Consider the following 27,530-nt stretch of genomic DNA (forward strand, 5'->3'; position numbering starts at 1 on the left):
AAGTGTGCCTTTGCCTTTTGCCCCGGCGTGTGAGGAGCACGAGCCGCCCGCCGCTTGCTTCCTCCGCTCCTTCTCACGCCAACGTCGTCGTCGTCGTCTGCTGCTGCTATTGCCGCTGCTTCTATACCACGAACCTGTGACAGTATCGTCTCACCCCTCTCCCTCCACCTCGTCCTCCTCATCACCTTTGGCTGTGTCGCTTGGCGATGCCACTGAAGCCCACGACCAATACAGTCGCACATTTCCATCTTCGCAACAGAGCCAGTCGTCTATCCTTGCGCCTACTCTCCTCAGCAATCGCAACACCCACCACAGCCCACAGTCCTCTGCAAAGGCTCCAGCCGCTACACCGTGCTCCCTTCCACCCTATTCCTCGATATCTATCCACTTCATCTAGAATGTCCGCTGCTGCTGCCGCTGACAGTCTCCCCGGGAAGCAGGCCGCCCCGGGTCAGGCCAAGATCATCGATGGTACCGCATTGGCAAAGTGAGTTGGCTTGGCAACTGCGCCTATGGTCTCCTCCGCTGACAGCGAGCTCGTCCCTCTCCCCGTACTCATCCCAGGTCTGTTCGCGCTTCTGTGGCAGACCGCATCGCCGAACTCAAGAAGACGAACCCTTCCTTCCAGCCTCACCTGGTCATCGTACAGGTTGGCGAAGACTCTGCCTCGTCTACCTACATTCGCATGAAGCGATTGGCTGCCGAGGAGTGTGGTATGAAGTTTACCCACACTCATCTCCCAGCTGGCGCCTCAGAGATTGACATCGTCAAGAGGGTCTCGGACCTCAACGAGGACCCAGCTGTGGACGGTGTCTTGGTCCAGCTCCCTCTCGGCGACCACATCGACAATGATGCCGAACGAAGGGTAACAGAGGCCGTCAGCCCAGCAAAGGACGTCGACGGCTTCCACGCCCTCAACATTGGCCACCTCTCTTCCAAGGCCTGCAACCCCCTGTTCTTCCCCTGCACCCCTGCCGGCTGTATCAGGCTTCTTGAGGAGGCGGGTCTAAATGACCTCTCTGGCCTCCGCGCAACTGTCATCGGACGTAGCGACATCGTCGGAAATCCCGTCATGTCCCTGCTGCGATCCAAGAACTGCACTGTCACTCAGGTCCACTCTCGCACCAAAGATCTGCCCTCTCATCTCAAGGACGCTGACATTGTCGTGGCTGCAATGGGCAAAGCTCACTTTGTCAAGGGAGAGTGGCTTAAGCCTGGCGTCATCGTCATCGACGTCGGCACCAACTACATCGCTGACGCGTCGAAGAAGTCCGGTCAGCGACTGGTGGGAGACGTCGACCCCGAGTCCGCCTCCAAGGTGGCATCTGCTATCACCCCTGTTCCCGGTGGTGTGGGACCAATGACGGTCGCTATGCTCATGGAGAATGTTCTGCGCGGAGCTGAGAGCGCATTGGCTGCTCGCAAAGGCGGAAAGGGCAGGGGAGTCGCCTCCATCAACCCCATTAAGCCTCTGGAGAAGGTCCCTGCCGACATTATCGTCGCTCGAAGCCAGAAGCCCAAGCCAATCTCACTGCTTGCTAAGGAGATCGGTCTGGTACCCTCTGAGCTGGAGCCGTACGGAGATGTCAAGGCTAAGGTCTCGCTTGACGTGCTCAAGCGTCTGGCTCACCGACGGGACGGAAAGTATATCGTCGTTGCTGGTATCACGCCTACTCCTCTGGGAGAGGGCAAGTCTACCACTACGATTGGTCTCGCTCAGGCCCTGGGCGCACATCTGAACAAGCCCTGCTTTGCTAACGTGCGTCAGCCTTCGCAAGGACCCACTTTCGGTATCAAGGGAGGAGCTGCAGGAGGCGGTTACTCTCAAGTCATCCCGATGGAGGAGTTCAACTTGCACTTGACTGGTGACAACCACGCCGTGCAGGCTGCCAACAACTTGCTCGCTGCTGCTCTAGATGCCCGCATGTTCCACGAAGCTACGCAGAAGGATGGGCCTCTGTTCGACCGCCTGTGCCCCAAGAAGAAGGGGGTCCGTACCTTTGCCCCCGTCATGTTCCGACGTCTCAAGAAGCTGGGCATCGACAAGACGAACCCTGACGACCTCACCGACGAGGAGAAGTCCAAGTTCGCACGTCTGGACATCGACCCTGAGACAGTCACTTGGAATCGTGTGACAGACACCAATGATCGATACCTGCGAGAGATCACCATCGGCCAGGCCCCTACCGAGAAGGGTCTCAGCAGGAAGACTGCGTTTGACATCGCCGTTGCATCGGAGTGCATGGCTGTCCTGGCCTTGGCCAAGGACCTCAAGGACATGAGGGAGCGACTTGGAAGGATGGTCGTTGGAACCAGCAGGGCCGGCGACCCCGTCACTGCCGATGATCTCGGCGTTGGTGGAGCGCTGGCTGTCCTGATGAAGGATGCTATCAAGCCCAACTTAATGCAGACTATCGAAGGCACCCCCGTCTTTGTCCACGCTGGTCCTTTCGCCAACATTGCCCACGGCAACTCTTCCATTCTGGCAGACCGGATTGCTCTGAAGCTGGCTGGTCTCGAGGAGGGCGAATCAGACGAGCAAGTAGGGTACGTCATCACCGAAGCTGGATTCGGTGCCGACATTGGTATGGAGAAGTTCTGCAACATCAAGTGCCGCGAGAGTGGTCTCAAGCCCGACGCCGTGGTCCTGGTCGCCACTGTGCGAGCGCTGAAGACTCACGGAGGTGGACCTGAAGTCACCCCGGGCAAGCCTCTTCACGAGACGTATTCGCAGGAGAACCTTGAGATTCTCGAAGCCGGAGCCAGATCGAATCTGGTCAAGCACATCAGCAATGCCAAGAAGTTCGGCCTGAAGGTCATCGTAGCCATCAACAAATTCACCACCGACACAGATGCGGAGATGGAGTTGGTGCGCAAGATTGCGCTAGAGTATGGAGCCGACGAGGCTGTCCCTGCCAACCACTGGGCCCTTGGAGGAGCCGGTGCCACTGACCTGGCCCAGGCTGTGATCCGTCAGCTAGAGGGCTCTGAGTCGAACTTCAAGTTCCTCTACGACGTCAACCTCCCCCTGGTGGAGAAGATCAACATCATTGCCAAGGAGATGTACGGCGCTGCCGATGTTTCCTTCGAGCCCGCAGCGCAGAAGCAACTCGAGACGTACACTCGCCAGGGCTTTGGTCACCTGCCCATCTGCATGGCCAAGACTCCCCTGTCCCTCAGCCATGACCCGGCACTCAAGGGTGCACCCACGGGCTTCACCGTGCCCATTCGAGAGGCACGGCTGAGCGCTGGTGCAGGATTCATCTACCCGCAAGTGGGGACCATCTCGACGATGCCAGGACTGGGAACACGTCCCGGATTCTTCGAGCATGACATTGATGAGGATGGAAACGTCGTTGGTCTCTCATAGAGCATTGTCGATGCCCTGCTCGCATCTGCCTCCCTTAGCCTTTCTCAAGACTCGTTACCTCCTTCCGAATCCCATCCTTCACCATTTCAACATGACTTTCTTAATTCCCCCTCCCCTCCCTTTGCCCCCTGACTCTCTGCCCCGATTCCCAAGTCAATCGCTCCGTGCTCCTCTTCTGCCCTTTCTCAACAAAATTCCAGTGACAAAGAAACAAACAAACATGTACTTTCGCTCCGACTACCACTACTGACTCCCGTGTAGAGCCTTACACCTGAAACACACTTTTTTTTTGCAATGAAATGCATTCAACATGAGTATGAAAGTGATCACAAAGGAAGGAAATGGGATGTTGATGCTTGGAGACGTAGAAGGAGCAGCGCTCCCTAGCTAGCTAGGTGCATGGAGAGCCTCGGAGCTGGCAGCAGTAGCAGCATCTCGACCACTGCCAGTACCAGTCATTCACACGCTCCTAGAGCAAGTCGAACTGCCGTCTCTCTCCCATCTATCTCTCTTCTCCCGCCCACTGTCCATGCTACTCCCTCCTAGGCGAGTCTCCGAAGCGACGTGGCGTCTTCCTCATCGGATCCTCTCCTCCTCCATGTTCTTCAGAAGAGGTATCTCCCTCGCGAGAAGAGATGGAGCGCTTGCCTGTAGATGCTCGGTAGCGGGGAGGAGGAGGAGGAGGAGGAGGAGCTTTGCCTAGTGGTGCGGGCGAGGGGGCTTGCGAGCTTCTCTTGCAGGAGAGCGAAGCCGATTTGAACTTGTGAGACTTGGACGGTCCTGATTGATCTTGCGCGATGTACGAGGCATGATGAGGCGCTTCAGCATAGGCGCTCCCGCCTTGCTTTGCATCACTTCCGAATCTTGCGCTATTGATTCGTTTCTCCACTGTGACTTCGTCTCCTGCATCCTTGTGAGACCCAGTCGGCGACAGCGGTGATGTAGGCGAAGGCGGCAAAGACTTGTACGCACTACCAGCCGTCAAGACGTCCAAAAGAAGACTCTCTTGCGTAGCTTCTACAAAGGGCAGCACTTCGTCCATCTTCGATTGCGTCGTAGTCGTAGTCGTCGATCTTACCCTGCCGGCTCTTGAGGGTGGAGAGAAGAGCACCGGCATTAGCGCTGGGAGGAGGCCAGATCGCCCTCCGAGACTCTTCGACAGCGTTGCTACCTCTTCCGAGTGGGAGGGGCTGCCCATGGTATGAGCGCGGGAGCGTCGAGGTCCTCGCTCGGGTAGAGAGGCGCGCTGCTCGACTCTGGTACGCCCAGGAGAGTCTGAGACTGTGCTTGGGGAAGGCTCGAACGGAGCAACGGGCTTCGTCTGTAGAGTGGGCTCGGTGACGACCATTGGGGAGATGCTTGCAGGAGTCAGAGGACTGGGTGGAATAGAAGAATCGCCTGATGACACGCTCGAGGGTTGCGCACTCGAGAGCGGTGTTAGTCTCAGCTCTCCAAGTTTGACGGATGCCCTCAGCGGTCGGCATCCGGGATCGGCTTTGGCATCAGACGGGCTGTCAGGGGACGCAAGAGCTCGACTATTCGCAATACCCTCTTTCGATGATCTCGACGTCTCTTCGCTCTTTCTTGCAGCGCGCTCTACGCAAGCCCACTCCGGCAGCCTAGGCACAGGCATACTCTTCGTAGTCACACCGCAAGACTCACGCTTGACGTGGGACGGCGAAGGCACATTGGGCATCGAGGGCCTTCGACGGTGTAATCGAGTGCTCTTCGGAGAGCCTTCTTGCAGCGGTAGGCTGTTGGCGCTAGCGTCGACGCCGCGAGTGACGTCTACAGAGGCGATCTTTGAGCTTCGATGACCGAGAGCATTCGGCTTCTTGAACCGACCTAGGCTCGAGCTGCCCTCTCGCTTGCGGTACATCTCCTTTGGATTGCGGTCTGAAGGAGGTGGGGACATGACCGCTGGTGCCGCTGAAGAAGCAGCAGGAAGAACAAATGAAGCAGGACCGGTCTGAGCCATCACGCTTGTAGTAGGTCGGGAGGGTCTACTACAGAGTCTGAGGAAAAGAGTATCAGCCCAGAGCTGGCGATTCTGCAGGCTGAAGGAGGAGCTCGCCGACTCTTCGTCCCTCTTTCGGATGGCATTGTCGAACTCTACGGCTAGAGCAGAGCGAAATGATCCCGAGCTGCTGCTTCGTCGTCGTAGAGGTGCAGGTCGTTGATGTCTTGGTGGAGTGGCAGTGGTGGCGCTGTTGGCGGTGGCGCTTGAACTCGCAGGTAGCTTGGGCTGCTCTGGAAAGGGATACCCAAAGACTGTGGAAGTGGCTGAAGGAGACGGCAGCGGAGGTGTGCAGAGCGGCACTGGCATCAGAGGTGGAAGGGGAGGAGCAGATCGAGGTGCATTGAGCTGTCGCGGAGCAGGGGCAAAGGGCGTGCCGATGGACGGGCGGGATGAGTGACCTCGAGCTGAAGAAGGCGAGGCAGCTCTCGTCTTTCCGGTCGTTGGTGAAGTAGGAGCAAAGCTGCCATCGGGTATGAGCAGCGCCGATGAGCCGCCCCGGTGATGGGTCTTGACCGAGGCTGGCGAGCTACCGAAGAAGGTTCGACCTGAGTAGGAGGGAGGGGAGGATAGCGAGAAGGTATTTGACCTCAGTCGGCTCCTTGTCCGCGTTGATTTCAGTGGGGTCTGAGGAGCAGGAGGTAGCAGAGGCGTAGCCATGTGCGGGTGCTGGTGAGTGATACTAGAGCAAGGGAATGGTGAACGAGTGTGGGTGGCAGCGCCTTTCTGAGCGGGTCGGGGCAAGCAGGCTGGTGGGGACAGTGATGTATTGGTAAAGTGGTGGAGAGGTCGTGCTTGTGGGAGCTAGAGTAGGGACGAGTCTGTGTATGGTCTCTGCGGGCGTCTGCACTAGCGCCAGCTGGATGACTCCTCAGCGCGGGTGAGTAGACGCAACAGGTGGCAGGTACCGCCTTGGGTTTCGGCGGCACCAGTCAGGAAGAGGCACAAGGGCACCTTTCTCACTTGACACTGCTATACAATTGAGATGTCTTACCTCTGTCTTGACCGTGCGTGTCTCGACGAGTCCTATAGATGTCAATCACTTCACCACAAGAAGATTTCTGCGACGAGCAGCTGGTGGCGGTGACTGCTGTAATCATTTCCGGCGTTTACCATTATTTCCGGGGCTAGGCTAATGGGAATTCTCACGGCCTTCTCGCTTGAGTCTTGTTTCGCTGTGGTCATCTTGCTGACGGATACGGCTGTGCCTGGGTATCACGGCGCTTGGGTGTGAGTGGTGAGTGGGGTGGCCGTGTGCGGGGTGGAGGCTGGGAGTGCGCGCGGTGCTTGGTGCCTATCCGGGCGTGCGCTTTAGATAAATCCGTTCCGCTTCGACCGGTGATGCGGGGAAGAAAGTGTGACCCGGAGCGTGGAGGCTGAAAGGTGGCAGGGCAGCAGCCACCCACGGGCACACGGCCACTGGCCAGACTCTTATACCATCACCCACACTCCACTCGCCCTCCCCCACCTCCTCCCACACTTGACCATACCATCTGGTAAACCAACTCATCCCTTTGCATACTCACATCCCATACCCGCATCATTCATCATGTCAGGAGTCGAGGGCGTTCGCATTACTGGTGAGTAGCCCACTCTCTTGCCTTCTCCGGCTCGCATCACCGGGGTCTCCGATGCGGCATCCCCAGATGCCGGAGTGGACCGGAAGATGAGTGCAGCTCAGCATTACAGCTACTCAACATTCCCTCACCTTGCCCCTCCCTTGTCTGCGAATCACAGGTCGCATTGAGGCCGCTCACGAGAAGATCCTCACAGCCGATGCTGTGCAGTTCCTCGCTACTCTCCACCGCAACTTCGATGCTACTCGTCAGCAAAATCTGCGAAACAGGCAGCTGAGGCAGACTCGCTTCGACGGAGGTGCTCTGCCCGACTTTCTGCCCGAGACTGCTCACATCCGAGAGAACAAGACATGGAAGTGCGCTCCTCCTGCACCCGGTCTCCGTGACCGAAGGGTGGAGATTACTGGACCAGTCGACAAGAAGATGGTTATCAATGCTCTCAACTCGGGTGCTTACACATACATGGCCGACTTCGAGGACTCCAACTCGCCCACCTGGGCTAACAACCTCGACGGACAGGTCAACATGAACCTCGCCATCACCCGCAAGATCGACTTCACACAGCAGTCCAACGGCAAGAGCTACAAGCTCAAGCCCGAGGGTCAGACTGCCACACTCATTGTCCGACCACGAGGCTGGCATCTCAACGAGGAGCACTTCTTCGTCGACGGCAAGCCCATGTCGGCCAGTCTGTTCGACTTTGGTCTCTACTTTTTCAACAATGCCCAGGAGCTGGTGAACCGTGGCTTTGGTCCTTACTTCTACCTGCCCAAGATGGAGTCTCACATCGAGGCTCGTCTGTGGAACGACGTCTTCAACTTCTCTCAGGACTACATCAAGATGCCTCGCGGAACCATCCGAGGTACCGTTCTGATCGAAACTATCACTGCTGTCTTTGAGATGGACGAGATCCTGTACGAGCTGCGAGACCACTCTTCGGGTCTCAACTGTGGTCGATGGGACTATATCTTCTCCTTCATCAAGCGTCAGCGATACAACAAGAACGCCGTCCTGCCCGACCGTAGCGATGTGACCATGACTGTGCCCTTCATGAACTCGTACGTCGACCTGCTCATCAAGACGTGCCACAACCGACACGTCGCCGCCATTGGTGGTATGGCTGCTCAGATCCCAATTAAGGGCGACGAAAAGGCCAACGCAGCAGCCATGGACAAGGTGCGCAACGACAAGCTGCGCGAGGTTCAGAAGGGTCACGATGGTACCTGGGTCGCCCACCCTGCCCTGGTCACCATTGCTCTGGAGATCTTCAATGCCAACATGAAGGGACCCAACCAGTACTTCAAGCGCCGCGACGAGGTCAACGTCACCGCTCTTGACCTCCTCAACGCCAACGTCCCCGGTAAGATCACCGAGGGTGGTGCTCGCGCCAACGTCTCGGCTCTGCTGGGCTACTGTGCCAACTGGATGGGTGGAGTGGGTTGTGTGCCCATCAACTTCTCCATGGAGGACGCAGCCACTGCCGAGATTTCCCGCCTGATGCTCTGGCAATGGTGCTACCACGGCGCCTCTACCTCTGACGGCAAGAAGATTACTCCTCAATTTGTAGACCAGCTCTTGGATGAAGAGGCAAAGAAGCTCGATAAGCTCGATGCAAAGAGGGTGGACACGGCAAAGAGGTACCTCTCGGAACAGGTGCGCGCAAAGGCACCCTCGGAGTTCCTTACCACCGACCTCACGCCCTTCCTCGACGACAACGCCGCCCCTGCTCGTCTGTAGACGTGTGAGGTGTGGTATGACTGTTGTGTAGGTAGAGGGAGTGGGAATTTGTGCCTATAGTGGATCCGGTTGATAGCTGCCTGTTCCCGTTAACGATTTCTGTCTGCTTCGCCCTGCTGTTCCACACTTGTACTGGACTGTTTAAAAATAGGAAGCTCGAAACCGAAATCTAGTCGCCTGAAGGGAGCTCGCACGTATGAGACTGACTGTCATTGCTGCCTTGTCAAGAAGCCGACACGAGTCCCGCTCTCTTACCACACTTCCTGTCGCTTCTTCCTCTCCCTCCTTCCCAATGTTCCCCACACCTCCTCTTTGCCCTCCTCTTCTCCCTGCAGGCTCTTCCATACCTTTGAAATGCTCTCCTTGGACCCTTCGGTCCACTCTGACCGGAAGAAGTGAATACCGACTGGCTCGAGGCCGTTTGCTGAGAGGTAATCGCGCAGCTCAAAGTTGGAGCGCTTGACGGGTGCAGTAGGTGAGGCAGAAGAGGTCTGCTCGGCGAGGAGCGTGACGTAGCGGTGCTTTGCGGAGCCTTTGGCTGGGTATGGCGCGACGTAAGGGAGAGCAGCTTGCCCGCCTAGGAGCGAGCCTGGAGTGAGCAGCCGAGGCTGAGATGCCGATAGGCTGATGTCAGTCCTGAGAAAGGGAGAATGTACAAGTGGGTCAGAAGAGGAAAGTAGCATCAGAATGCATGTACAGGCTGCCATCCACTCACACTATCCAATGCGCATGAGTCACCAGTTTGCCTTCCTCATCCGGTCGGTCCAAATCCACCATGAGGAGCGAGTACTTCTTGCCCTCTTTGCCGTTGAAGCTGGTCAGCCTAAGGATCGGCTGCTCGACAAGATGACGTTGGTCGAGCAGCACACCGGGAAGTACATCACCCGAGGGCGCAGGCGTAGAGCCTTGCGATGTGTGGTCCGATACACCAGGCCCGGTGGGTGAGCCCAGGATGAGCTGCACATCGACCGTAGGGACTATAGATGCTACAGAGTCCGGAAGAACGTACTGATCCCGTAGACGCTCAATCTGGTGACGGATAAGAGACCATATCAGCTTTGTGCCACATTGTGGACTTGTTGGGCATCGCCCTACTTACCAGCTTGTCCAACGAGCCGCATTTTCTCCACGCCCTCTCCCTCAAATGCCGCACTACCGGGCTCTTCAGATCCAAATTATCCTCTGCAGTATTCTCGAAAGCCCAGCGAACCTGTGGGTCGTTGATCTGACTAGCCACTGTCAGACTCTCGATGACAGCAGCAGTCTCAGGTGAGGCTGGTGCTGACGACTGCAGCTCGGTGATGCGCCTCTTGAGAGATGCTTGGTGGGAAGAGATGAAGTGAAGAGCTTCATCGTACGCTGGAGATACGCCTGGAGCTAGGCGAGGCGACCACGAGGAAGAGGAAGAAGAAGAGGAAGATGGCTCAGAGCTGCTACTGCTGCTACTGCTGGACGAGGATGCGGCAGCATGGGTAGCAAGGTTCCTCTGACTCTGATGAAGCAAAGAGCGAATCGCTCTGGATGATGCTCTTGACGTTCTCTGTAGACTGGCCATGATGAGTTCTACGATTAGGGTGATTGACGAGGGACGAGGAGCGGTAAGATGGCGTCTGTGCTACCTGCCTCCTACCATCCTTTGCCAAAGCTTCTGACTGTCTTTCCTCAGCCTTGCCTCACAAAAGTTGCGCGCGCGGCTCCGAGGCGTCGGCTCGATTCAGCTGCCCCGGATACCGGCAATGCCTCCACGACCATCCTCCGTCTCGCCTTCCCCTGCTCGTACTCGCTAGTGACCAGATCACAGCCTTCTTCGACCCTTATACCCCTGATCTATCATTCAGCTTTTCAAGGTGGCTACCTGTCCCGTATCCGGTAGAGCTGGCGGATCCTGTCCCGCCTCGTCATCAAACAAGCAGATGGTCGCACCACTGAAGCCATGGGAGAGGGCCGGCGCGGCCGGTACATCCGCAACCTCGACATCCGTGGCTCCTTCGACGTCAGCAGCATTGAATAGTTCTCCGGCCGATTTCTCAAGCGCTTCACAAACTGCAGCTGTCCCAGCTGTGCCAGAGCGGCCTTCTACATTGGGCGGAGTCGGTGCAGCAGGTGAGCGAAAGGGAGCAGGGAGCTCTGCTTTATGCTGAGCGAGGAGAGCGACACATTCTGACATACTTCCCTCTTTTGACTTGATCGCTTGCAGATCCATATGGAGCGACAACGACCTACGGCCGGACGGGAGGCATGACCGGCTATGGTGGAGCTGGCTACGGGACTTCATTAGGCGCGGGTGGCTACTCGCCTTACTCGCGTATGGGCGGGTATGGAAGCTATGGTATGGGCGGCTACGGCGGCCTGGGAGGGCTCGGTGGATATGGAGCAGGGTATGGCGCCGGTGGATACGGCATGGGCGGGTACGGTGGTATGGGAGGCTACGGCATGGGCGGTATGGGCGGTATGGGCATGGGTGGCGGAATGCCTGGGATGGGTGGTCCAGGGGATGCTTCCCTCACTCAAAGGATGGAATCTGGTACACAGGCCACCTTTGAGCTCATCTCGAGCATCGTCGGGGCTTTCGGAGGCTTCGCACAGATGCTCGAAAGTACCTTCATGGCTACGCACTCGAGCTTCTTCGCAATGGTCGGAGTAGCGGATCAATTCGCTTCGCTAAGAAACTACCTAGGTCAGGTGCTATCGATCTTTGCGCTAGCAAGGTACCTCAAGAATCTTCTCCTCCGACTAACAGGTCGCGCCCCCGCCATCGACCTCAACGCAAAGGACTTCCAGGACTTTGCTACAGCGAAGGCATCGGGTCAAGCAGCCGCCGCCAAGCCCAGCAAGAGGCCTCTCGTAGTCTTTTTCCTAGCCGTGGTCGGTCTGCCATATCTGATGGGCAAGTTGGTACGACTCATTACTGCCAGACAAGAGGCAGAGCGACTGCGCCTAGAAGCAGAGGGCCAAGGGCAAGCCCAGCCAGGTATGGCAATGTTGCCCGGCCAGCAGGGCGGGGGCATGGTCCAGCCCGGAGAGGGAACAGCAGTAGACCCGAGCAAGCTTACCTTTGTGAGGGCGCTCTATCCATACACCTCGTCGGATCCGCTGGAGCTCAGTCTCAAGCAGAACGACATTGTAGCCATTCTCAGCAAGGTAGACCCACAGACGGGGGCGGAGAGTGCCTGGTGGAGAGGGCGCACAAGAGACGGACGAGTTGGGTGGTTCCCAAGCACGTGAGTAGTCTCTGCCTTTCTCGGCTCAAGTAGTGCGAGACCATTCTCACTGACTTGTCTGCGCTTGCCACTGACCTCACAGATACGTCGAGTCGCTAGAGACGGCAAAGGAGCGAGCATCGAAAGCAGCAGCAGCGGGGGCGGAGCCGGCGGCAGGAGCCAAAGAGCCGCCAAGCTCTGCAGCTACCTCGCTACCTGCAAGCACGGCTGCCAAGACATGATGATGATGATGACGACGACCCTACTTTTTGTAATGACATGTTGCATCTCACTTCCCGCCGGTGACGGTGACTAAACGACGGATTCGGCGCCGATTATCCGTGGTGAAGCCGAGGTGGGTGAGAGCGATTGCCGATTCGATCTGTACCGTCTTGACAGGTCGTTCCGCGTTCAGTGACAGGCACCCTGATCAGGCGGTCCCCATGAATGATTTGTCAGACAGATGAATTGCCCCCTAGACCCCTCTTCGGACGAAAATCATGCGTTCTTCGATGTAGAATTCTACAAGGCTGTAGCGAGCTGCGATGCACTGAAAAGCGCGATATAGTGCAGGATGCGCCTGCCCCGCGTTCCGTCTACCTCGCTAGATTCTCGCTTCCGAAACTCTTTTGGCCGCGTGGGACATTGGGGTGGGGAATATGACGGATATGCCGAGTTGGGGACCTTTGTTTGATTGGGTCACGAGACAGACAGACTCTGCCCGAAGACGAAGTGTCCGGCCATGCAAGCTCAACTCTTGGTACCTGACATGAAACAGGTCTTGAGGGTATGCGCACAAGGTGCAGGTCAGGACAAGTTCTGGTGCGTCCGGTACACCCGTTGCTGTCCCTCCCCACTCTCGATGGTGACCTGTGCCGCCGTCTGTGCCGGCGATGCCGAGAGGGCAAGGGGAGGTCATGATATGATAGGTAGGCCCCTTTGCTGCAGGAAGCTCGAGCGCGCCATCTCTCCCACGTGGCGCATGGGAAGGCTTGCCGCGCCAAGTTTTGCTCCCTTGGGCTTTCGGGGCGCTCACAAGTGCTCTTGCGTATCGCGTGTTCCTGCGTCCGTGGCAAACAATGATTTCGGGCCTAAAACTCGGACATCCGACCAAACAAGGGACGCAATAAACAATGCAAGTGGTGGGGGTGGGGAGCCAAGAACTCCGAGGCAGTCTGAGGGTAGGGACTCACGGAGGCATAAGCTCTAGCTCCGGGTCGAAAACTCAACACAAACAACGTGGCCAGGCAACATCAGATACTTGCGCAGGTACACGGGATCAAAGCAGGAGGTGGCGTGCGACAAAGGCGGGAGGAACATGAAGTTGCCGTCTGATACGATGCCGGAGGCAGCCGATGGGCTCGCGGGCGCAGTCCTCGGGGTGGTGGTGGGGGGTCCCTCCTTAGCCGTCAGGTCCGGGGATCTCTTGGCCGGACCTAGCTCGCCTTCACAGGCGGCGCGGTCAGAGACACGGGACAATGGGCACCACGCCCCTTGTTCGGCGAAGTTCCGAGGGATCGCCGATGTCAAAGCGAAGAAGAGTTGCGCGATACCGACAACAAGTCGGAGGAGTCTCACTCTAGGCATCTCATCCCTGTCACAATGGGCCAAAGGACGCCGAGACGCTCGAAGCGAGACGACCGTGAGTGAATCTGGTAAAGATACGTATCACTTTGGTGAGGCTACCTGACATCTTGCAATGTATAGTAGAGGCTAGAAGAGCTTCTCTGGTGCAAGCATGACGCCTTCCAACGTTCGCTTCCTAGTTCCTGCGACCTGCTGGTTCAAGGTGTCTTCTACTGTGCTGTTCGCTTCTGCCGCCTTGCAAGAGCGAGTGCATACGTTTCAACCGCGTGTCCACAACCGAAGCACGTTTGTGGCGGCGAGGGGCGCCCGCCATGCGGCCCTACGGCGTCTTTCTCATGTTCCGGCCGTCTGCTTCACAAAGTGGCTAATTATGGGGGGCGAATCGATTAGATGCGAAACAAGGGTACAGGGGTAGCGGACCTCTGACAAGAAGACGCCGTGCAGGCGTGGTGCAGATGCTTCTCGCCGACGCGTGCGGGTGGTGTGGCTGAGGAGTGGTGCCGCGCCTGCACGAGATCATGCGCCAAATGCCCAGACCTGTCGCACTGCTGCAGTCTGCGCCTTATGCGGCGGGGGGGTCGAGGGACTAGGGACCACTTCTTCGTGCAGCCGATTGATCGTTTCCTCCCTTTTCTGCCACCCTCATGGCAGGAGCAGACACCGACTGCCTCCGACGTCCCTAGATGCGGGAGCCTCTGTTGATGCCCTAGATCGACCACGAGCCGAGGCAACAGGGCCATTTCCCGATGCTTGTCCCGAAGTCTCAGGGCTGTCAACCCCTCGGGTCAATTGCCCGTCGTGGTGCCACTCCTTCGCACGAGATCAATGTCAATCGGCCAGGCGCATGAAAGGAAGTTGGCCGGATAGGGACCCCCACGCCGCCGACAGCCACCCTCCCCCTTCTTTGTCTCTCATCCTTGGGGTGAGGGGTGGGGGGACAATGGCCAGAGCAAATTTTCAGTGCCAAACTTCTACCAGCCCTCGGCTGCCTGGTCCTACAGCCTGCCAGGGCAGGATAGCAAAGGGAGCAAGACGAGGTCCTATCCCCGACACGAGGTGCCTCCAGCAGTAGCTCAGAGGATCGGAGGAAACTCACTGGGATACCAGAAGCCAAGTGGGATACTCCTCGAAAGATACTTAACCAGACCCATTGAGCGCCCTCCTCTCCCACTTTCTTTTCGACACACAAACACTCCACTCTCATCCCTCTCACTACCTCTCACCTTCAACCAACCAACCCACCCCACCCCACCCACACTTCTTTTTTCAAGATGCAGTTCACTACCGCCTTTGTCGCCGCCGTCGCCGCCCTCTCCACCATGGCCCTTGCCGCCCCCATCGAGTCCCGAGCCGATGCCCACTCTGGAGTGGCCACCTACTTCTACCAGAACGGTAACCCCGGATCCTGCGGTAACTACAACTCCGACGACGCCTGGATCGTCGCCGTCTCTCAGGAGCACCACGACTCTTCCAACTGTGGCAAGACCATCACCATTGAGTACAACGGTGTCCAGAAGGTCGCCACCATTGCCGACACCTGCCCCGGCTGCGGCTTCTACGACCTGGACCTCAGCTCCGGTCTCTTCGGCTCCTTTGCCGACCACTCTCTTGGTGAGCTCAACATCAAGTGGTGGGCCAACTGGTAAATGGTTCTCGACGATGAGATTTCGTCCTAGCGACGTCAAATCTCCTCTTCGGTCCTTGGCATCTCCACTCCATCTAGCGCCGTCGCGATAGACTTCTCCAACCTAGACACAAAACAAAAGGCTAGCGGAAACCGGTTTCCTCACCTGGTCTACAGTGCACAAGACGCCGCTTGCTCGGTACTAGAAGCACTCTACCTCTCTCGTCACATGTCACGGCCTCTATGACTTACTCATTCAAACTCAAGACGCCTGCAAGTCGCTTGCGACTTCGGTATCCCTCCCACAAGCACACCCACCCACACACACAGGATGTCGATGCCAGCTCGGTCACCTTCCAGCTGCTGCTCCATCCGCTTTTCATACTTCATTTCGGGAAGCCCCTAGTTCCCACCCTTTCATCGGTGTCGATTCTCCCTGTTCGGAGATCGTCTTTTATGTTCAGTAGCCCCCCATTCCACTTCGCGTATCTGAAGCCCTAGCGGTTTTAGAGCACGATGCACCTTGGCCGGCCCATCTCTCTCTCCACTATGTAGCATCATCTTGCCTCTCTCTCTCATCTGTGTCACGCAATTAGACGTTTACACGATCTTTTAACATTTACCTCTGCTTGTCTGCTCTACTGTCTGAATATGGGATCTGGTTCACTTACTCCCACGCGAGATTGACGCGACGTAGACATTCGCGTCATCCTTGGTGCCACCAGGCTGTCTGCCTCGCCCAAAGATGACGCGGCAATACTGGTGATCGAATGGTATACATTACAAATGAGGAAACATGCTCCTAGACTCCCCTACCTAGCCCACAATCTCCGCACCGTCCCAGAGCAAGAAGGGTGCCTCTCCTCCGCCCTCTTCCAGACTGCGTCTAGTACCGACCGAGAAACGTCCAGCAAGAGGGTCTCGCTGCCTCTCATTTCCCCTGCCGCCGCTGCCGCTGGTAGCTGAGCGTAGCCTCGAAGATAGGAGGATCGAGATTGGACACATGACGTCTGCTGCCTTTTGGGCATCTTCAGCAGATGGCATCGACGATGGAGGAGGAGGGGAAGGGAAAGCCTGAGATGCAGTCGCAGAGGTAGAAGCAGACACAAGGTCCTCTCTGCTCTGGCTAGCTTGCGGATCATCACCTATAGTGAGACCCTCGAGAGCAATGCGTCTGCTGATCTCTTCCGGCAGCGGTAAATGGACCAACATGACGTTCCCCTCGACTTGATTGGTGGCTTGGAGCATAGTCTGTTTCGAAAATCCCGACGAAGAGCACAGGATGGCCAGGATACTCGTAGCGGTAGAGGCCGCGGGGAGGCTACCTGTGGGCTGAGGGGAGATTTGCCGCTCGCTCGCAGCCTCCCCGGTCCCTCTTGCCTCTTCTCCGTCCGTCATTACTTGATCCTCCTGCTCGTCTTCTCCATTGCGAAGATTGCGAGTAATGCGGCCCATCACCCCCTCTAACTCGCGCAGGATCACTGGCCCGAGCTTCTTCTCCTTGAGCCGGTTCGTAGCCTTGCACTGCACCACCACCCTTACTCTCCTCTCCCCAACTCTATGCACTGCTTCTGCGCTAGAAACAGGTCTAGAATGAGATGGTGATGAAGAGGCAGTAGCAGCGGCAGCGGCGTCGAGATCTCCAGGCTGGATCCACCCACGCAGATCCACGCCTCGATCACCTGCTCCGCCTACTTGTTGTAGTGTGAGGCCAGGTAGGAGACGCTCCAGACTTGCGAGACAGTGCGTCTCATAAAGAGACCCGAGTGCATGTGTTGTAAGTCCTCGGGATGTGGTCAGAGGAGGCGACCAGGCGGGCTGTAGCCTCGATCTTGGACATGGCCTAGGCGGCTGACATGCTAGGAGTGCTCGGGGAACACAGAAGGTGAAGGTGGTAGAGGCTGCATGACCGGTCGAGGAAGAGGAGAGGCGGATGATCATGGTAACCGGGCGAGGAATTCTCACCGCATCGTATCAGCAAGATGATTCACTGCCACCAGACCGTTGCACAAACTGAGTCAGGAGCGAGACAGGCAAAGGGGGGAGTAAGAAGAAGTGCGTCCTACAGGAAGGAGTGAGCTCAGCGGAAACAGCCGCGTGGCTGCACGATGCTGCGAGGATCGAGTAACAAGCACCCGGGTGCGCACAAGTTGACAAGTCTTTATAATGGCAGACGATTTGTATTGTACGGAACGAAGGAAGGCTCACAGCATTCCAGAGCCCTCCACTGCTCACTTCTGACCACTGCCGCCCCCCATGCCATCGCTGAGTCTTCTCAGAAGGTCGCTGGCAGAAGCGCTCCCGTCCAGATTTCCTCCTTGAAACCCAGTCACCTTCCTTGGGATCCGCAACGACGAGGGCGACGACGCATTGGGTGCTTCTCCATTCTTGTCTGCCGAAGAACCAAAGAGAGAAGACACTGTTCCTTTGGTGTTGCTGCCTTTTCTTCCAAAGGCGCCAAGGAGGAAAGAGGGTGATCTTGCGGAAGGCGTAGGAGGGGACTTGGCCGCTAGTCCACCCGTGCCCTGCGCCAGTGGCGAAGTTGCCAAGCCCGGTCGCTTCGATCCGTTACTGGTGTCCTTGTAGCTTCCACTATTCACACCGATTGCTTGTGCGAGACTAGCTTCAGCATTGGCAGGGACACCGGAGGCCATTGCTGTCGGTGACCCGGTAGCGAAGTTGAGAGAATTAGGACGTCGAGGCGCAGTGCTCATGGAAGAGGGAGAGCGGCGGCGCGGGGAGGACATGGCCGGCGGGACTTCTTTGGCACTGTCGACGGGTACGACAGCAGCAGACTCGATTGTAGAAGCGGGAATGCCTGTCTGCTGCCGATCATCTCCATTGCTGCTGGCGGCTGCCCTAGGCAACGAAGTCGCAAAGGGCCCGCCAGGACTCTGGGAGAAGGGATTGCCAGCAGCAGCCAACGTCGACTCTATGGCTCGACTCGCACTGGCAGTTGCCCCAGGAGAAGTTGCAGCGCTAGCAATGCCGCCTATGTTACCTCCACCGCCACGTAGGCCTCTTCGCCTACCCCGAATGCCGAATGCGGGAGCTGTGCTAGTACTCATGGAAGAGTCGACAGACACATGAGACTTGGACACCGCCTCGTGGGATGTTGAAAGAGTACCAGGGCGCTTGTTGGAAGTCAAGTGCAACGCAGAACCAGCCTCTGCGCCTGTTCCGTTTGTCGGTGTACTGATGCGCTCTCGGGCACGAGAGGTAGACGGTGACCGAGATGCTGCTGCTCTGATGGCGCGAGTCAAAGCAGATGGAGAAGATGCAAGCGTGCCTCTTTCCGAGGAAGCCAGAGCATTAGTTGAAGGGGCAATCTGTGAAAATCGGCCCGGGCTGAATCCATTTTGGCTAGTGAGCTCCGTCGCATTTGACGGCCTCCGAACCTCGAGGGTAGCCTCGGGTGAGACCAGTGAATCAACGTCTGCTACACTGGCTTCGGGTGTCTCGGGAGGGTTGCTGCTGACGCCAATGTCTTGGGTACTTGCGGCTACAGTGCTGCCCTCCTGGTCTAGACTTGCGCTCTGTGCTTGCTCACCGGCTTGGCGAGAAGTGCCCTCCTTATCTCGCAAAACTGCTTCTGCTGTGTTAGCAGCGCTCTCGTCACCCGGACTCTTGAAGCCGACAGACGAGGTCCGCTGCTTGTTCGGTGGCATCGCAGGCCGAACCGCAACTGTAGAAGTTCCATTCGGATTCCATCCATCTACATCGAGCAGGCAGAAGCGGGTTCCATCCACAAGCTGAAATGGGTTTCCGCCTCCTTCCCGAGTATCTGTGACCCTCTCAATGATCTTGACGATCCTCGCCACAATCCATTCTTTGCTTCGCAACTGCTCAGCTAGAACACTCTTGGCAGGAGCATTGAGGAAAAAGTGAGGAAAAGAAATGTTGAAGGCAGCCCATGGCTTCGGATCCAACGTGTTGTTGCGCGATGGAAGGAAGAGGGCTAGGTCTCCAACCTGGAAGTTACGGAATGCGATGCGGTTGCCTATCGCGGCTGTCAACTTGGCATTTGAGTCTGCAGTATGACGCTTGTAAGTCTTCTGCCACTTGCGCACGAGGGTGACGAGCACGTCAAGCTTCTTTGTTACCTCTTGACACAGACCTTGACCGGATAAAGCTCGAAGTGCAGCTAGAGTTGTCGCAGCATTGGCCTCACCTCCGGCAGCCACAAAGTCTTGCAGAGCAGCCTGGCGAGCGGCTTCGGCTTCATTTGCCTCTTCGTCATCCTCCTCCTCTGCGACACCGATTTGTTTATTCTCCTCGATGGGTCCTGGCGTGCTAGCGGAAGCTGACCTTGAAGAAGACAGCACAGGTAGAGCTCGTATATGACTTTGTAGGCTGAGCAGACTGAGAAGCATTGGCCTGACGAGTTCGTTGAGCTGCTCGCTCTCCCGCTCGGCATGCCGCATCGCCAGCTCCGCCTCAGCACTGGCGTCTTTCGCTGCCTCCATTGTCTTGACGAGCTCTTCGTGGGCTTCATCGGCACCACGTAGTTGACCACGTAGCGTCTGCGCAGCTTCGACTTCCGCTTTCGTAGTGTCTTTGATCCTCTCCAGCTCAGCACGGGCCGTTTCGAGCTCGCTTCTGTGCTCTCTGAGATTCTCTTCGAGGATCGCTCGATCGCCGTCTGCTTCCGCACGATGAGATCGCACAAGGCGCTCCTTGGTCGCTTCTGCCTCCGCATGAGCGTCTCGTGCCTCTCGAGCGTCTTGACGGGCTTGTCCGAGCTGCGCAAGGAGGTCTTCAATATGCTCTTGCGCAGCTGAAAGCTCCTTCTCAACGTTGCTGCCCTCGCTCAGCAGGCTCTCAATCCGATTGCTGGCGTCGATACGAGCAGCTCTGGCCTCTTCCAACTCGTTTTGCAAGTCTTGCACATGCAGCTCAGCTTCAGCAAGTCTTTCTGCTTCTTCGGAAGCTTCTCGACGAGCCTGTTCTTCCTCCTTTCTGGCAGCTTGGGCCTCTTTGCGTAGGAGACTAAGTTCCTCCTGCATGTTGAGTCTTCGTTCGCGCTCTAGGTCTACATCGCCTCGGAGTGTCTCGACCTCGCTCATTGCGCTGGCCTTCTCCCTGGTGACCGAATTGAGCTCTTCCTTCAATCGCCGATTCTCCAGTCGTGCCGCGCTGCACTCTGACCTCAGCGCTGTGAGCTCAGACTGATACCGCTGGTGATCAGACATTTCCCTTGCCTCTGCCTGCTTGTTGAGATCTCTGTTCTCTTGCTGTAATCTCTCGTTCTCCTTCTGAGTGATCGCGAGTATGTCATCGCCAGCGCGGCTTCCGTTGTTGACCCGGCGCCTCGTGGGCTTCTTGATCATGTCGCCATCCGAGGAGTCGCTGCCGTTGCCATCTTCACTGCCACCCTCCCAGTCTTCATCAAGACCCAGAAGGTTCTTCTCGACGAGGACTGCGAACTCGTCATCCAAGCTATCCAGCCGAGCAATGAGCTCTTGTAGGTCCTTCTTGCTTCGCGCAAGCGGTCCCCCTGAGGAGTCTCCACTGATGGCATCGGCTTTCGCTAGTGTATCCTCAATTTCTCCTATGAGCTGCAGAAGCCCTTGCAGGTCTTGACGATCCAGCTCCGGTGTCGTTTCAGTCGATCGACTCGTTGATATCTCGAGAGACGGCGGAGCTTCGTCCATGCCTTTGACCTCCCATGGGAGTTGTCCAGCAATACTAGTGCGATACTTATTGCGCCTTTTCCGCTCTCTCGAAGACGCCTTTGCCATCAGTTCGGCGAGCGCTTGCGACTTGGCAAGGAAGTATTTGGTGAACTCTCTTCGCCGAACAATCTCGATGACCGTGGCTCCATATGCCCACAACATATTGTTGAGTCTTGTAAGATGGCGAAAACCGTCTACGCGTCCGGACTTCAGCTCTGTATCGAACGCTGCTAAGCCTGCAGAGAGGTCTGCGTAGTCGGATTGTAAACTCGAAATGTCTCCCAGCAGGCTAAGACAGCGAGCCGTCATGTCGTTCTTGTCGGCGGTCAGGCGCCGCACACTTTCCCGAGCGACCTCGTCAAGGAGATAGAGCTCCTCTACCGCTTGCTGGATTTCATTTATGGTCGAGCCATCCAGCTTGTCGGCCACCGGCCAACCGTTCGAATCCGGAGAACAGGTGTCCACGAGGTACGCAGTAAGCTCTTCGGCGCGGGTCTCCGCTTGAAGAGCCTCTTCGAGTGTTTCGGTTGAAGGATCGATGCTGGTTCCTTCCACCTCGGAGGTGAGATCTCTTGTGTCAGCTTCTAACTGAGAGCTGTTGCCGGCGAGCTCGTTCTGCTGACTCTGTAGCTCTTCGAAGACTCGGTTGCAGGCGTCTGCCACTGCCCCCATCTTGACGCGGCTCACAAAGTCGCCAAGGGTGCGCTTAGACGAGCTACCGCTACTCGGGGGAAGAAGAGCAGGATTGACCCTGACCAGGCCCAAGATCTCGAGATCCCTTTGATAGCCGCCCAGAAGACGCTGCATACGGCCAAGCTGTCCCTCGTTGCTGACCTTGGCCGAGAGGCTTCCGTCCTTGACGTTGTGCGAATGTGAGAGAAGATTGAGCAGGGCAACAGAGGTGGATCTTTGGATTGTAGATAGTGCTGAGTGATGATGCTGCGATGTTGAGGCGTGTGAATGAACATACTCTAGAATGGAGTGAGACCAAGCAACAATGGCCTCTAATGAGCGTGGGGTGGGTGGCTGGACCAGGTCGATGCTGGACGGGGCAGGAGCCAGGGCTGGCTCAACTGCCAGATCCTGAGAGAGTACGTCGACGTCGGTATAGAGAAAGTCTCGATTGAAGACGAAGAATTCCTATGCGCGATGGGCAACGAGAGGCGGTGAGCTCGGGAGGCACGTACGGCAACGCCATCCTACTCGCTCAGCAGCTGCACTTACAGTAGTCTGTCCTTGGTCTTCAGTCGACAGAGTGGCGAGAAGCTCGTCGTTGAGCTGAGCTCCATCTCCGGTCATACAGATGATGCCATCGGAAGGTATAGCAGTGGCCAAAGAAATGGCGTGTAGCAGGTCGTCAATGCTGGGAGGGCCAGCGCAAGGGTCAGTCCGAGCTTCAGCATTGTATGGCACATAGCCGTCAGCTTATAGTGTCTCACCTATTGAACTGGGACAGCGCCTGCTTGACCTCTATGACCTTGCCATCGTGAGCCCTGTTGATTCTGATCATCATTGTTGATGGTGAGACCAGGGCTGAGTCAGGAGCGGGCAAAGTGTCGAGGCTGCCCTCTTAGGTCTGGCCGCTGCGACTGTCCTGTCGGCTGGGCACAAACGCAAGGCGAGATGCGATATGCTACACCGATCGTATCTGCACTAGCCCCTGTCGAGGACGTATGGAGTAGAGGATCGAAGTGCAAGGGAGGAGATGGACTGATGGCCACAAGGTAACAAGTTGACCGGAGCGGGACGCGGAGGTCCGTTCACCCTCGCCGCGTTCGGGCCACAATTTGTCCTCTGCCTGTGGCTTCCTTCCGTGCCGTAGACTTCCTTCCTTTAGCATCGTCTACCTCGTCCTTTCTCGTTGACCATGGCAACGGTCTCGGCATCGACGTCGTATGCCCCTACGGCGTCCAGAGCGCTCTCCTACCTCACAGAGAGAGCTGAAGATGCCCAGGCAGCCCTCAAGGGCATTCTCGGCGGCGCGGGTCCGGGAGCAGCGGGACCTTCTGGAGCCGACCGATATCTGGGAGGAGTTGACCTGGGCGGAGGCGAGGCAGGAGTCAGATTGACAAGGACGAAACTGGAGAGTAGTCTGGAGTCAGACCGTCTCGATGGTCTGAGGACCGTGGTAGCAGTCAGTAAGCGGCGGACAATTGGGTCCAGGGAAGGATAGAGCAGATAGCTGACTCTGTCTCACCATGCTCTGCCCTCAGATGATATCGAAGTCTCTGCCTGCCTCCAACCACCTCTTTCCCTCGGTCCTGAAGTTGACCTCTGCCCAGTCTCTTCAAGTGAAGACCCTCGTCTATCTCGTGACGCTACGACTGGCACCTTCTCAGCCAGACATCGCACTGCTATCAATCAACTCCTTCCAGAGAGACTTGTCAGACTCCAGCCCTCTCATCAGAGGCATGTCTCTACGCGTTCTCAGTGGCCTCGGCGTAAAGATGGCTGCGCCGTTGATGGAAATGGCCATTGCAAAGGGCGTCAGAGATCCAAGTTTCTACGTCAGGAGAATTGCTGCCGATGCCTTGGGCAAGTGCTTTGAGCTGGCGAGCTCAACTTTACCGTCGTTGCTGCCACATCTGTCAAGTCTGCTAGGAGACCGGCATCCATCCGTGCTCGGTTCAGCTCTTCTCGCATTCAATTGTACGGTCCCTGATCGATACGATCTGCTCCACCGGCACTTCCGTCGGATCTGCCACGGACTGGTGGACATTGACGAGTGGAATCAAACAGTGACCCTAAGAGTCCTTGCTGGCTACGCGAGGACATATCTGCGGCAGCCTTCTGCAGAAGAGACGCGAACTGTGCTCGAGGCAAAGGCCGAAAAGGTAGTTGCGGGCAGAAGCAAGTGGGGCGCAGGGCTCGATAAGGATCTCGAACTGCTCTTGAGCAAGGCGGAGCCTCTGCTGCTGAGTCGCAACTCTGCTGTGAGTAGCATCGCTTCATTGACGATCCTGGGCTTGAAAGCTGACGGGGCGTCTCTCAATTGTATCCTCCCTAGGTCGTCTTGTCTACCGCCCATCTCTATCTGACCTTACTGCCCATTGACAGCCCCCGGCAGCAAGATCTTGTGCAGCCACTCCTCCGACTGCTTCGCGGCCATCCCTCACAAGCGCATGTGGTACTGCTCTTCATTCGACGCTTCTTGTCGCTTCGACCAGAGCTGTTCAACTCCCACAGCCTGTCGTTCCTTCCTCTGACATCGATATCCGACGAGCCGTGCTATATCACTGAGCAGAAGCTCAGCATCCTCGTCGACTTAGCAATTGCCAACCCATCAAAATCCTCAATCAAGTTCACAAAGGTCGAGCTCGACAATGCAGCCTTATACCGATCGGAGGCTTCTATCGTCATCTGCGCAGTAAGAGGACTTGGCCGACTCCTGTCATCGATACCTCCTCCCGCTCTCTCTAGCGCATCTCCCCAGCTGGTAGAGGATTGCACAGAGACTCTCTTGACTGTTCTCAAAGAACGGAGCGGCAACAAGACCGGCGATAGTGTAGTTTCTGCTGCAATGGATGTCCTCCGGCTGCTCATCAAAGCCAGAGCGGAGCAGCCACAGGCGAGCGATGCCTCAGGATCCCACGTGATGGATTCGGCGGCAACTGCTCATATTCTCTACCGGCTTTCTGCTCTCCTCTTCAAAGCCAACGATAAGCTTGAGATGTTGCCCAGCGATGGAGGCTCAATGTCAATTGCCTCCCTCGTTGGAAGAACTTCGATCGCAGACGGAAGTGGCAGGGCCAGCATATACTGGCTGTTGGGCCACTTCTGCCGCCAAGAGTTGAAAGTACGTCGAGAGACCTCACTGAGTGGGGCAGAGCAGCTGAAGACGTTAGCAGAGGTTGTTCTGCCTGATATACTGCGCAAAGGTTGTCTCAACTTCGGCAAGGAGAGCTCACAGGCCAAGCTCGCGCTTCTGACACTTTCAGCCAAGCTCCACGTCTTTCTGCCGACTACCGATGCACCGCTCTCCGTGGTTGCTTCAGTCGCTCAGCTCCATTCGTACCTCCTTCAACTCGCCCGGTTTGATCTGACCTACGATGTCAGAGATCGGGCGCGGTACTACAAGAATCTAACCGCTGGAGTGAATGCCAGCATTGGACAAGCCAACGGCGCTCACGAGGCTACTGAGGCCGCAGAGACTAACGCAGAAGACACTCAAGGAGTAGCGTCGGCTGGAGGCGTTCGTCTGAGGCGGGAGCAGGTCCTCCTTGTTCTATTCGGCGACCGGGCATCACTTCCGAAGGATAGTGAGACTTTGATTGCAAGCGTTCCGACATCCTCTAATAGCAGAAGTCTCGATCCCGCAAGATCCTTGGATCCTCTCGAGCTACTCTCATCGGCTGCTGGACACGGCGTTGACACCTCTAGTGAGGAGTACGAAGGCTCCCTCCCTGCCTGGGCTGCCGACCAGTCGCAGCTGCCTCCCGCATCCGTCCGCGAGCCGACCACCCCGCCTTCCAATGCAAACACTGCGACATCGCTATCCAACTCCAGCGCCGGCTTCGGCTTCGGCGCCGGCCCCGCATCTGCCGTACGCAGCATCTCATCCAGCGACAGCGCTGCTCTTCCCGCCATCACAAGCGTGACTCGCGGTCCCTCTTCGGCGCGCGTCGTCCTTACCCCGACGAACCTGGCGTCAGATCGGAGCAATGCCTCCTCCCCTGCTTTGGGAGGCTCGACAGCTGCAGCTGCGGGGGCTCTTGGCGCTGCCAAACAGGGCAAGGGGAAGTACAAGGATTTGGATGATTTCCTCAATGAGGCTACGGAATCTGAGAGCGAGGAGAGTTCGAGTGAGGGGGAAGAAGACGACGATGTAGAGAGTATAGGAGAAGAGAACGAGGAGAGTAGCGAGGAGGAGGAGGAGGAGGAGGAGGAAGGGGCGGCTGCTAGCGCTGGAGCTGCTTTGAGTAGTAGCAGTAGCGAGGACGAAGATGACAGTAGCGATGATGATGAACCGGCGCGGCGGAGTGGCGCTCGGCCGCTTCTACCTGAACAGAATGAATGGGCAATGTAGGCGCTCGTCACACAAGGCAGACTCATACGGTCAGATTCAATCAACAGCCTGCGAGCGCCAGCAGAGGAAGATATTTGGGGAAAAGCATACAATGACGCGAATTAGAACGAGGCTTGGAGCGGCAAAAGAAGCCGGCCAAGAGGACGACAGTCATATGGGTCCGTTGAGATCGCCTTGGTATCTACCCTTACACAACTTCAGGGCCGCCTCTCCCCTGACGCCCTCTCCTTCCGCCTAGCTTCGCGAGCGCAACAATTTTGGACTTGCACAGCTCCGCAGAAGCCCTCAGACTTGGCTACCCCTGGTGAAGTAAGCTTTGGCGCCATGACTAGCCAGCTCTGCCTTGGCTTGAGCAAAGGAGTGACCCTGCTCGTGGTTGTGCTTCCAGATCTCGCGGTAGTACCACAAATTACCCAGTCCTTGTACTGCAAAGCCGATTGTTACGAGTACGCCAAGGATGGCAGCGACGATCCTCGACGAGGACCAGGACTGAATCATGTTGAGCAAACCATCTGATCCTGTTGAAGGGATGCCGAGGAAGAGGTAGACGGAGAGGGCAATGTGGATGCCGCCGAAGAGGAAGTAGACGTAGTAGAAGAGGGAGTGCTCCTTCATGAAGCCATTGTAGACTGGTCTGTACCACAGCAGGAATGAGCCGCCGGTGAAGACGGGGAAGTAGACGATGGCTGCAATCATATCCTTGATACCATCTGACGAGCCTTGAATGAGCAGGAACACGCAGCCAACTAGATTCACGACCAGGGTTCCGACAAAGACGAGCCATAGGAAGTAGAGATGCTTCACTACTTGCTGGAATTCCGGAGGGATCTCGGCTGTGATATCGTGATACTGTTGGAGTTCGTGAACAAGATTGGGACGAGGGTCAATGGTTTGCTCTAACGAGCTCGAGTTACATCGGACCATCAGATGACTCTACTCACGATCACAGGGTAGACTAGCATGATGATGCCGCAAGAGTCCGTGCAGGACGAAGGTCAACAGCTTGGCTTACGGTTGCTCTTGCTACTACGTCTACTCACAGAATGGCCAATTATTCCTGCCATGCTTTTGGATATGCTCTGCCCTCTGCTGCAAGTCTCTCTCCCTCTGTTCTAGCTCTTGTTCTCTCCTCCGTAGCTCTTCCTCCCTCGCCCTTCCCCCACCACCACTGCTACCGCCTGCAGCCGGGGTAGGGGTCCCGCTGATCTCGTACTCCAGGTTGTGAGTAGAGTCTGTATTCCAAGCTTGCGAAGCTCCTGCTCCCTTGTATAGCGAGGAGGATCCGTCGTCGTCATAGGCGCGGTTTGATCCCAGCGCACCCTGTACGGAGGGGTCGGCAAAGGGATTGGCATTGCGATCTGCAAAGGGGTCTGTGTGACGGAAGGGGCCAACGTGCTTCAGCGACGTGTTGGCCAGCATCTCTCCCCAGAGCAATACTCACCGGCCATGCTGGACAAGAGCCGACGATACTGTGTACGACGTTTGACGGAGTGAGTGGCTGTGCGAGACTTCTAGATGCTCCAGGAATGGATGGTTCAGGGGTGGATAGGATGTCTACGATGGCAAAGTCGATGGTGAGTCTACGCTTGACCGACACCTGCACCACGATGCACTGCCGGACGCGGAGGCGCGCCGGCTAATCCTGCGGCCCAACTCTAAAAGTGCACCTCGGCCAAAAGTTCAAGCAGAGGCCCTTCCGAAGACCTTCGCACCTCGT

The 27,530-nt window shown here is 56.9% G+C and overlaps 11 protein-coding genes across 11 annotated transcripts; 6 read left to right on the top strand and 5 right to left on the bottom strand.

The window, feature by feature from the left end:
* The first annotated feature begins 69 nt into the window (after positions 1–69).
* BCV69DRAFT_280843 (FTHFS-domain-containing protein) lies at positions 70–3,686 on the top strand. Its single transcript, XM_025491753.1, has 2 exons — positions 70–487; positions 565–3,686. The coding sequence occupies exons 1-2, from the start codon at positions 399–401 to the stop codon at positions 3,368–3,370; spliced, it is 2,895 nt and encodes a 964-aa protein (XP_025350390.1). The 5' UTR covers positions 70–398; the 3' UTR covers positions 3,371–3,686.
* Positions 3,687–3,902: 216 nt separating this feature from the next.
* BCV69DRAFT_297178 (hypothetical protein) lies at positions 3,903–6,047 on the bottom strand (the record flags this gene model as incomplete). The annotated part of the gene is made up of 1 exon (XM_025494091.1): positions 3,903–6,047. One exon carries the CDS (start codon positions 6,045–6,047, stop codon positions 3,903–3,905), a length of 2,145 nt encoding a protein of 714 aa, XP_025350391.1.
* Positions 6,048–6,871: 824 nt separating this feature from the next.
* BCV69DRAFT_280844 (malate synthase) lies at positions 6,872–8,890 on the top strand. Its single transcript, XM_025491754.1, has 2 exons — positions 6,872–6,967; positions 7,125–8,890. The coding sequence occupies exons 1-2, from the start codon at positions 6,937–6,939 to the stop codon at positions 8,699–8,701; spliced, it is 1,608 nt and encodes a 535-aa protein (XP_025350392.1). The 5' UTR covers positions 6,872–6,936; the 3' UTR covers positions 8,702–8,890.
* Positions 8,843–10,330, bottom strand: BCV69DRAFT_112693 (PEBP-like protein). The gene is made up of 3 exons (XM_025489099.1): positions 9,801–10,330; positions 9,417–9,730; positions 8,843–9,337 (listed from the first exon to the last, which is right to left on the bottom strand). Exons 1-3 carry the CDS (start codon positions 10,254–10,256, stop codon positions 8,953–8,955), a joined length of 1,155 nt encoding a protein of 384 aa, XP_025350393.1. The 5' UTR covers positions 10,257–10,330; the 3' UTR covers positions 8,843–8,952.
* A 116-nt stretch (positions 10,331–10,446) lies between these two features.
* On the top strand, positions 10,447–12,406 carry BCV69DRAFT_280845 (hypothetical protein). Its single transcript, XM_025491755.1, has 3 exons — positions 10,447–10,804; positions 10,899–11,922; positions 12,005–12,406. Exons 2-3 carry the CDS (start codon positions 10,940–10,942, stop codon positions 12,141–12,143), a joined length of 1,122 nt encoding a protein of 373 aa, XP_025350394.1. The 5' UTR covers positions 10,447–10,804; positions 10,899–10,939; the 3' UTR covers positions 12,144–12,406.
* Positions 12,407–13,020: 614 nt separating this feature from the next.
* On the top strand, positions 13,021–14,069 carry BCV69DRAFT_112867 (hypothetical protein). The gene is made up of 2 exons (XM_025489101.1): positions 13,021–13,543; positions 13,612–14,069. The coding sequence occupies exons 1-2, from the start codon at positions 13,220–13,222 to the stop codon at positions 13,876–13,878; spliced, it is 591 nt and encodes a 196-aa protein (XP_025350395.1). The 5' UTR covers positions 13,021–13,219; the 3' UTR covers positions 13,879–14,069.
* A 690-nt stretch (positions 14,070–14,759) lies between these two features.
* On the top strand, positions 14,760–15,134 carry BCV69DRAFT_275983 (hypothetical protein; the record flags this gene model as incomplete). The annotated part of the gene is made up of 1 exon (XM_025491097.1): positions 14,760–15,134. The coding sequence occupies one exon, from the start codon at positions 14,760–14,762 to the stop codon at positions 15,132–15,134; it is 375 nt and encodes a 124-aa protein (XP_025350396.1).
* A 583-nt stretch (positions 15,135–15,717) lies between these two features.
* Positions 15,718–17,175, bottom strand: BCV69DRAFT_280847 (hypothetical protein). Its single transcript, XM_025491756.1, has one exon. The coding sequence runs from the start codon at positions 17,051–17,053 to the stop codon at positions 15,929–15,931; it is 1,125 nt and encodes a 374-aa protein (XP_025350397.1). The 5' UTR covers positions 17,054–17,175; the 3' UTR covers positions 15,718–15,928.
* A 2,151-nt stretch (positions 17,176–19,326) lies between these two features.
* On the bottom strand, positions 19,327–22,511 carry BCV69DRAFT_112785 (hypothetical protein). The gene is made up of 4 exons (XM_025489100.1): positions 22,227–22,511; positions 22,012–22,150; positions 19,528–21,927; positions 19,327–19,465 (listed from the first exon to the last, which is right to left on the bottom strand). Exons 1-4 carry the CDS (start codon positions 22,298–22,300, stop codon positions 19,406–19,408), a joined length of 2,673 nt encoding a protein of 890 aa, XP_025350398.1. The 5' UTR covers positions 22,301–22,511; the 3' UTR covers positions 19,327–19,405.
* Positions 22,512–22,828: 317 nt separating this feature from the next.
* On the top strand, positions 22,829–25,956 carry BCV69DRAFT_112898 (ARM repeat-containing protein). The gene is made up of 3 exons (XM_025489102.1): positions 22,829–22,925; positions 23,001–23,720; positions 23,795–25,956. Exons 2-3 carry the CDS (start codon positions 23,001–23,003, stop codon positions 25,811–25,813), a joined length of 2,739 nt encoding a protein of 912 aa, XP_025350399.1. The 5' UTR covers positions 22,829–22,925; the 3' UTR covers positions 25,814–25,956.
* Positions 25,658–27,352, bottom strand: BCV69DRAFT_280849 (scamp-domain-containing protein). Its single transcript, XM_025491757.1, has 4 exons — positions 27,255–27,352; positions 26,854–27,183; positions 26,755–26,768; positions 25,658–26,662 (listed from the first exon to the last, which is right to left on the bottom strand). Exons 1-4 carry the CDS (start codon positions 27,259–27,261, stop codon positions 26,099–26,101), a joined length of 915 nt encoding a protein of 304 aa, XP_025350400.1. The 5' UTR covers positions 27,262–27,352; the 3' UTR covers positions 25,658–26,098.
* Positions 27,353–27,530: the final 178 nt, after the last annotated feature.

The sequence above is a fragment of the Pseudomicrostroma glucosiphilum genome (genome assembly GCF_003144135.1).
Source record: "Pseudomicrostroma glucosiphilum strain MCA 4718 unplaced genomic scaffold BCV69scaffold_2, whole genome shotgun sequence".
NCBI classification, from domain to species: Eukaryota; Fungi; Basidiomycota; class Exobasidiomycetes; order Microstromatales; family Microstromataceae; genus Microstroma; species Microstroma glucosiphilum.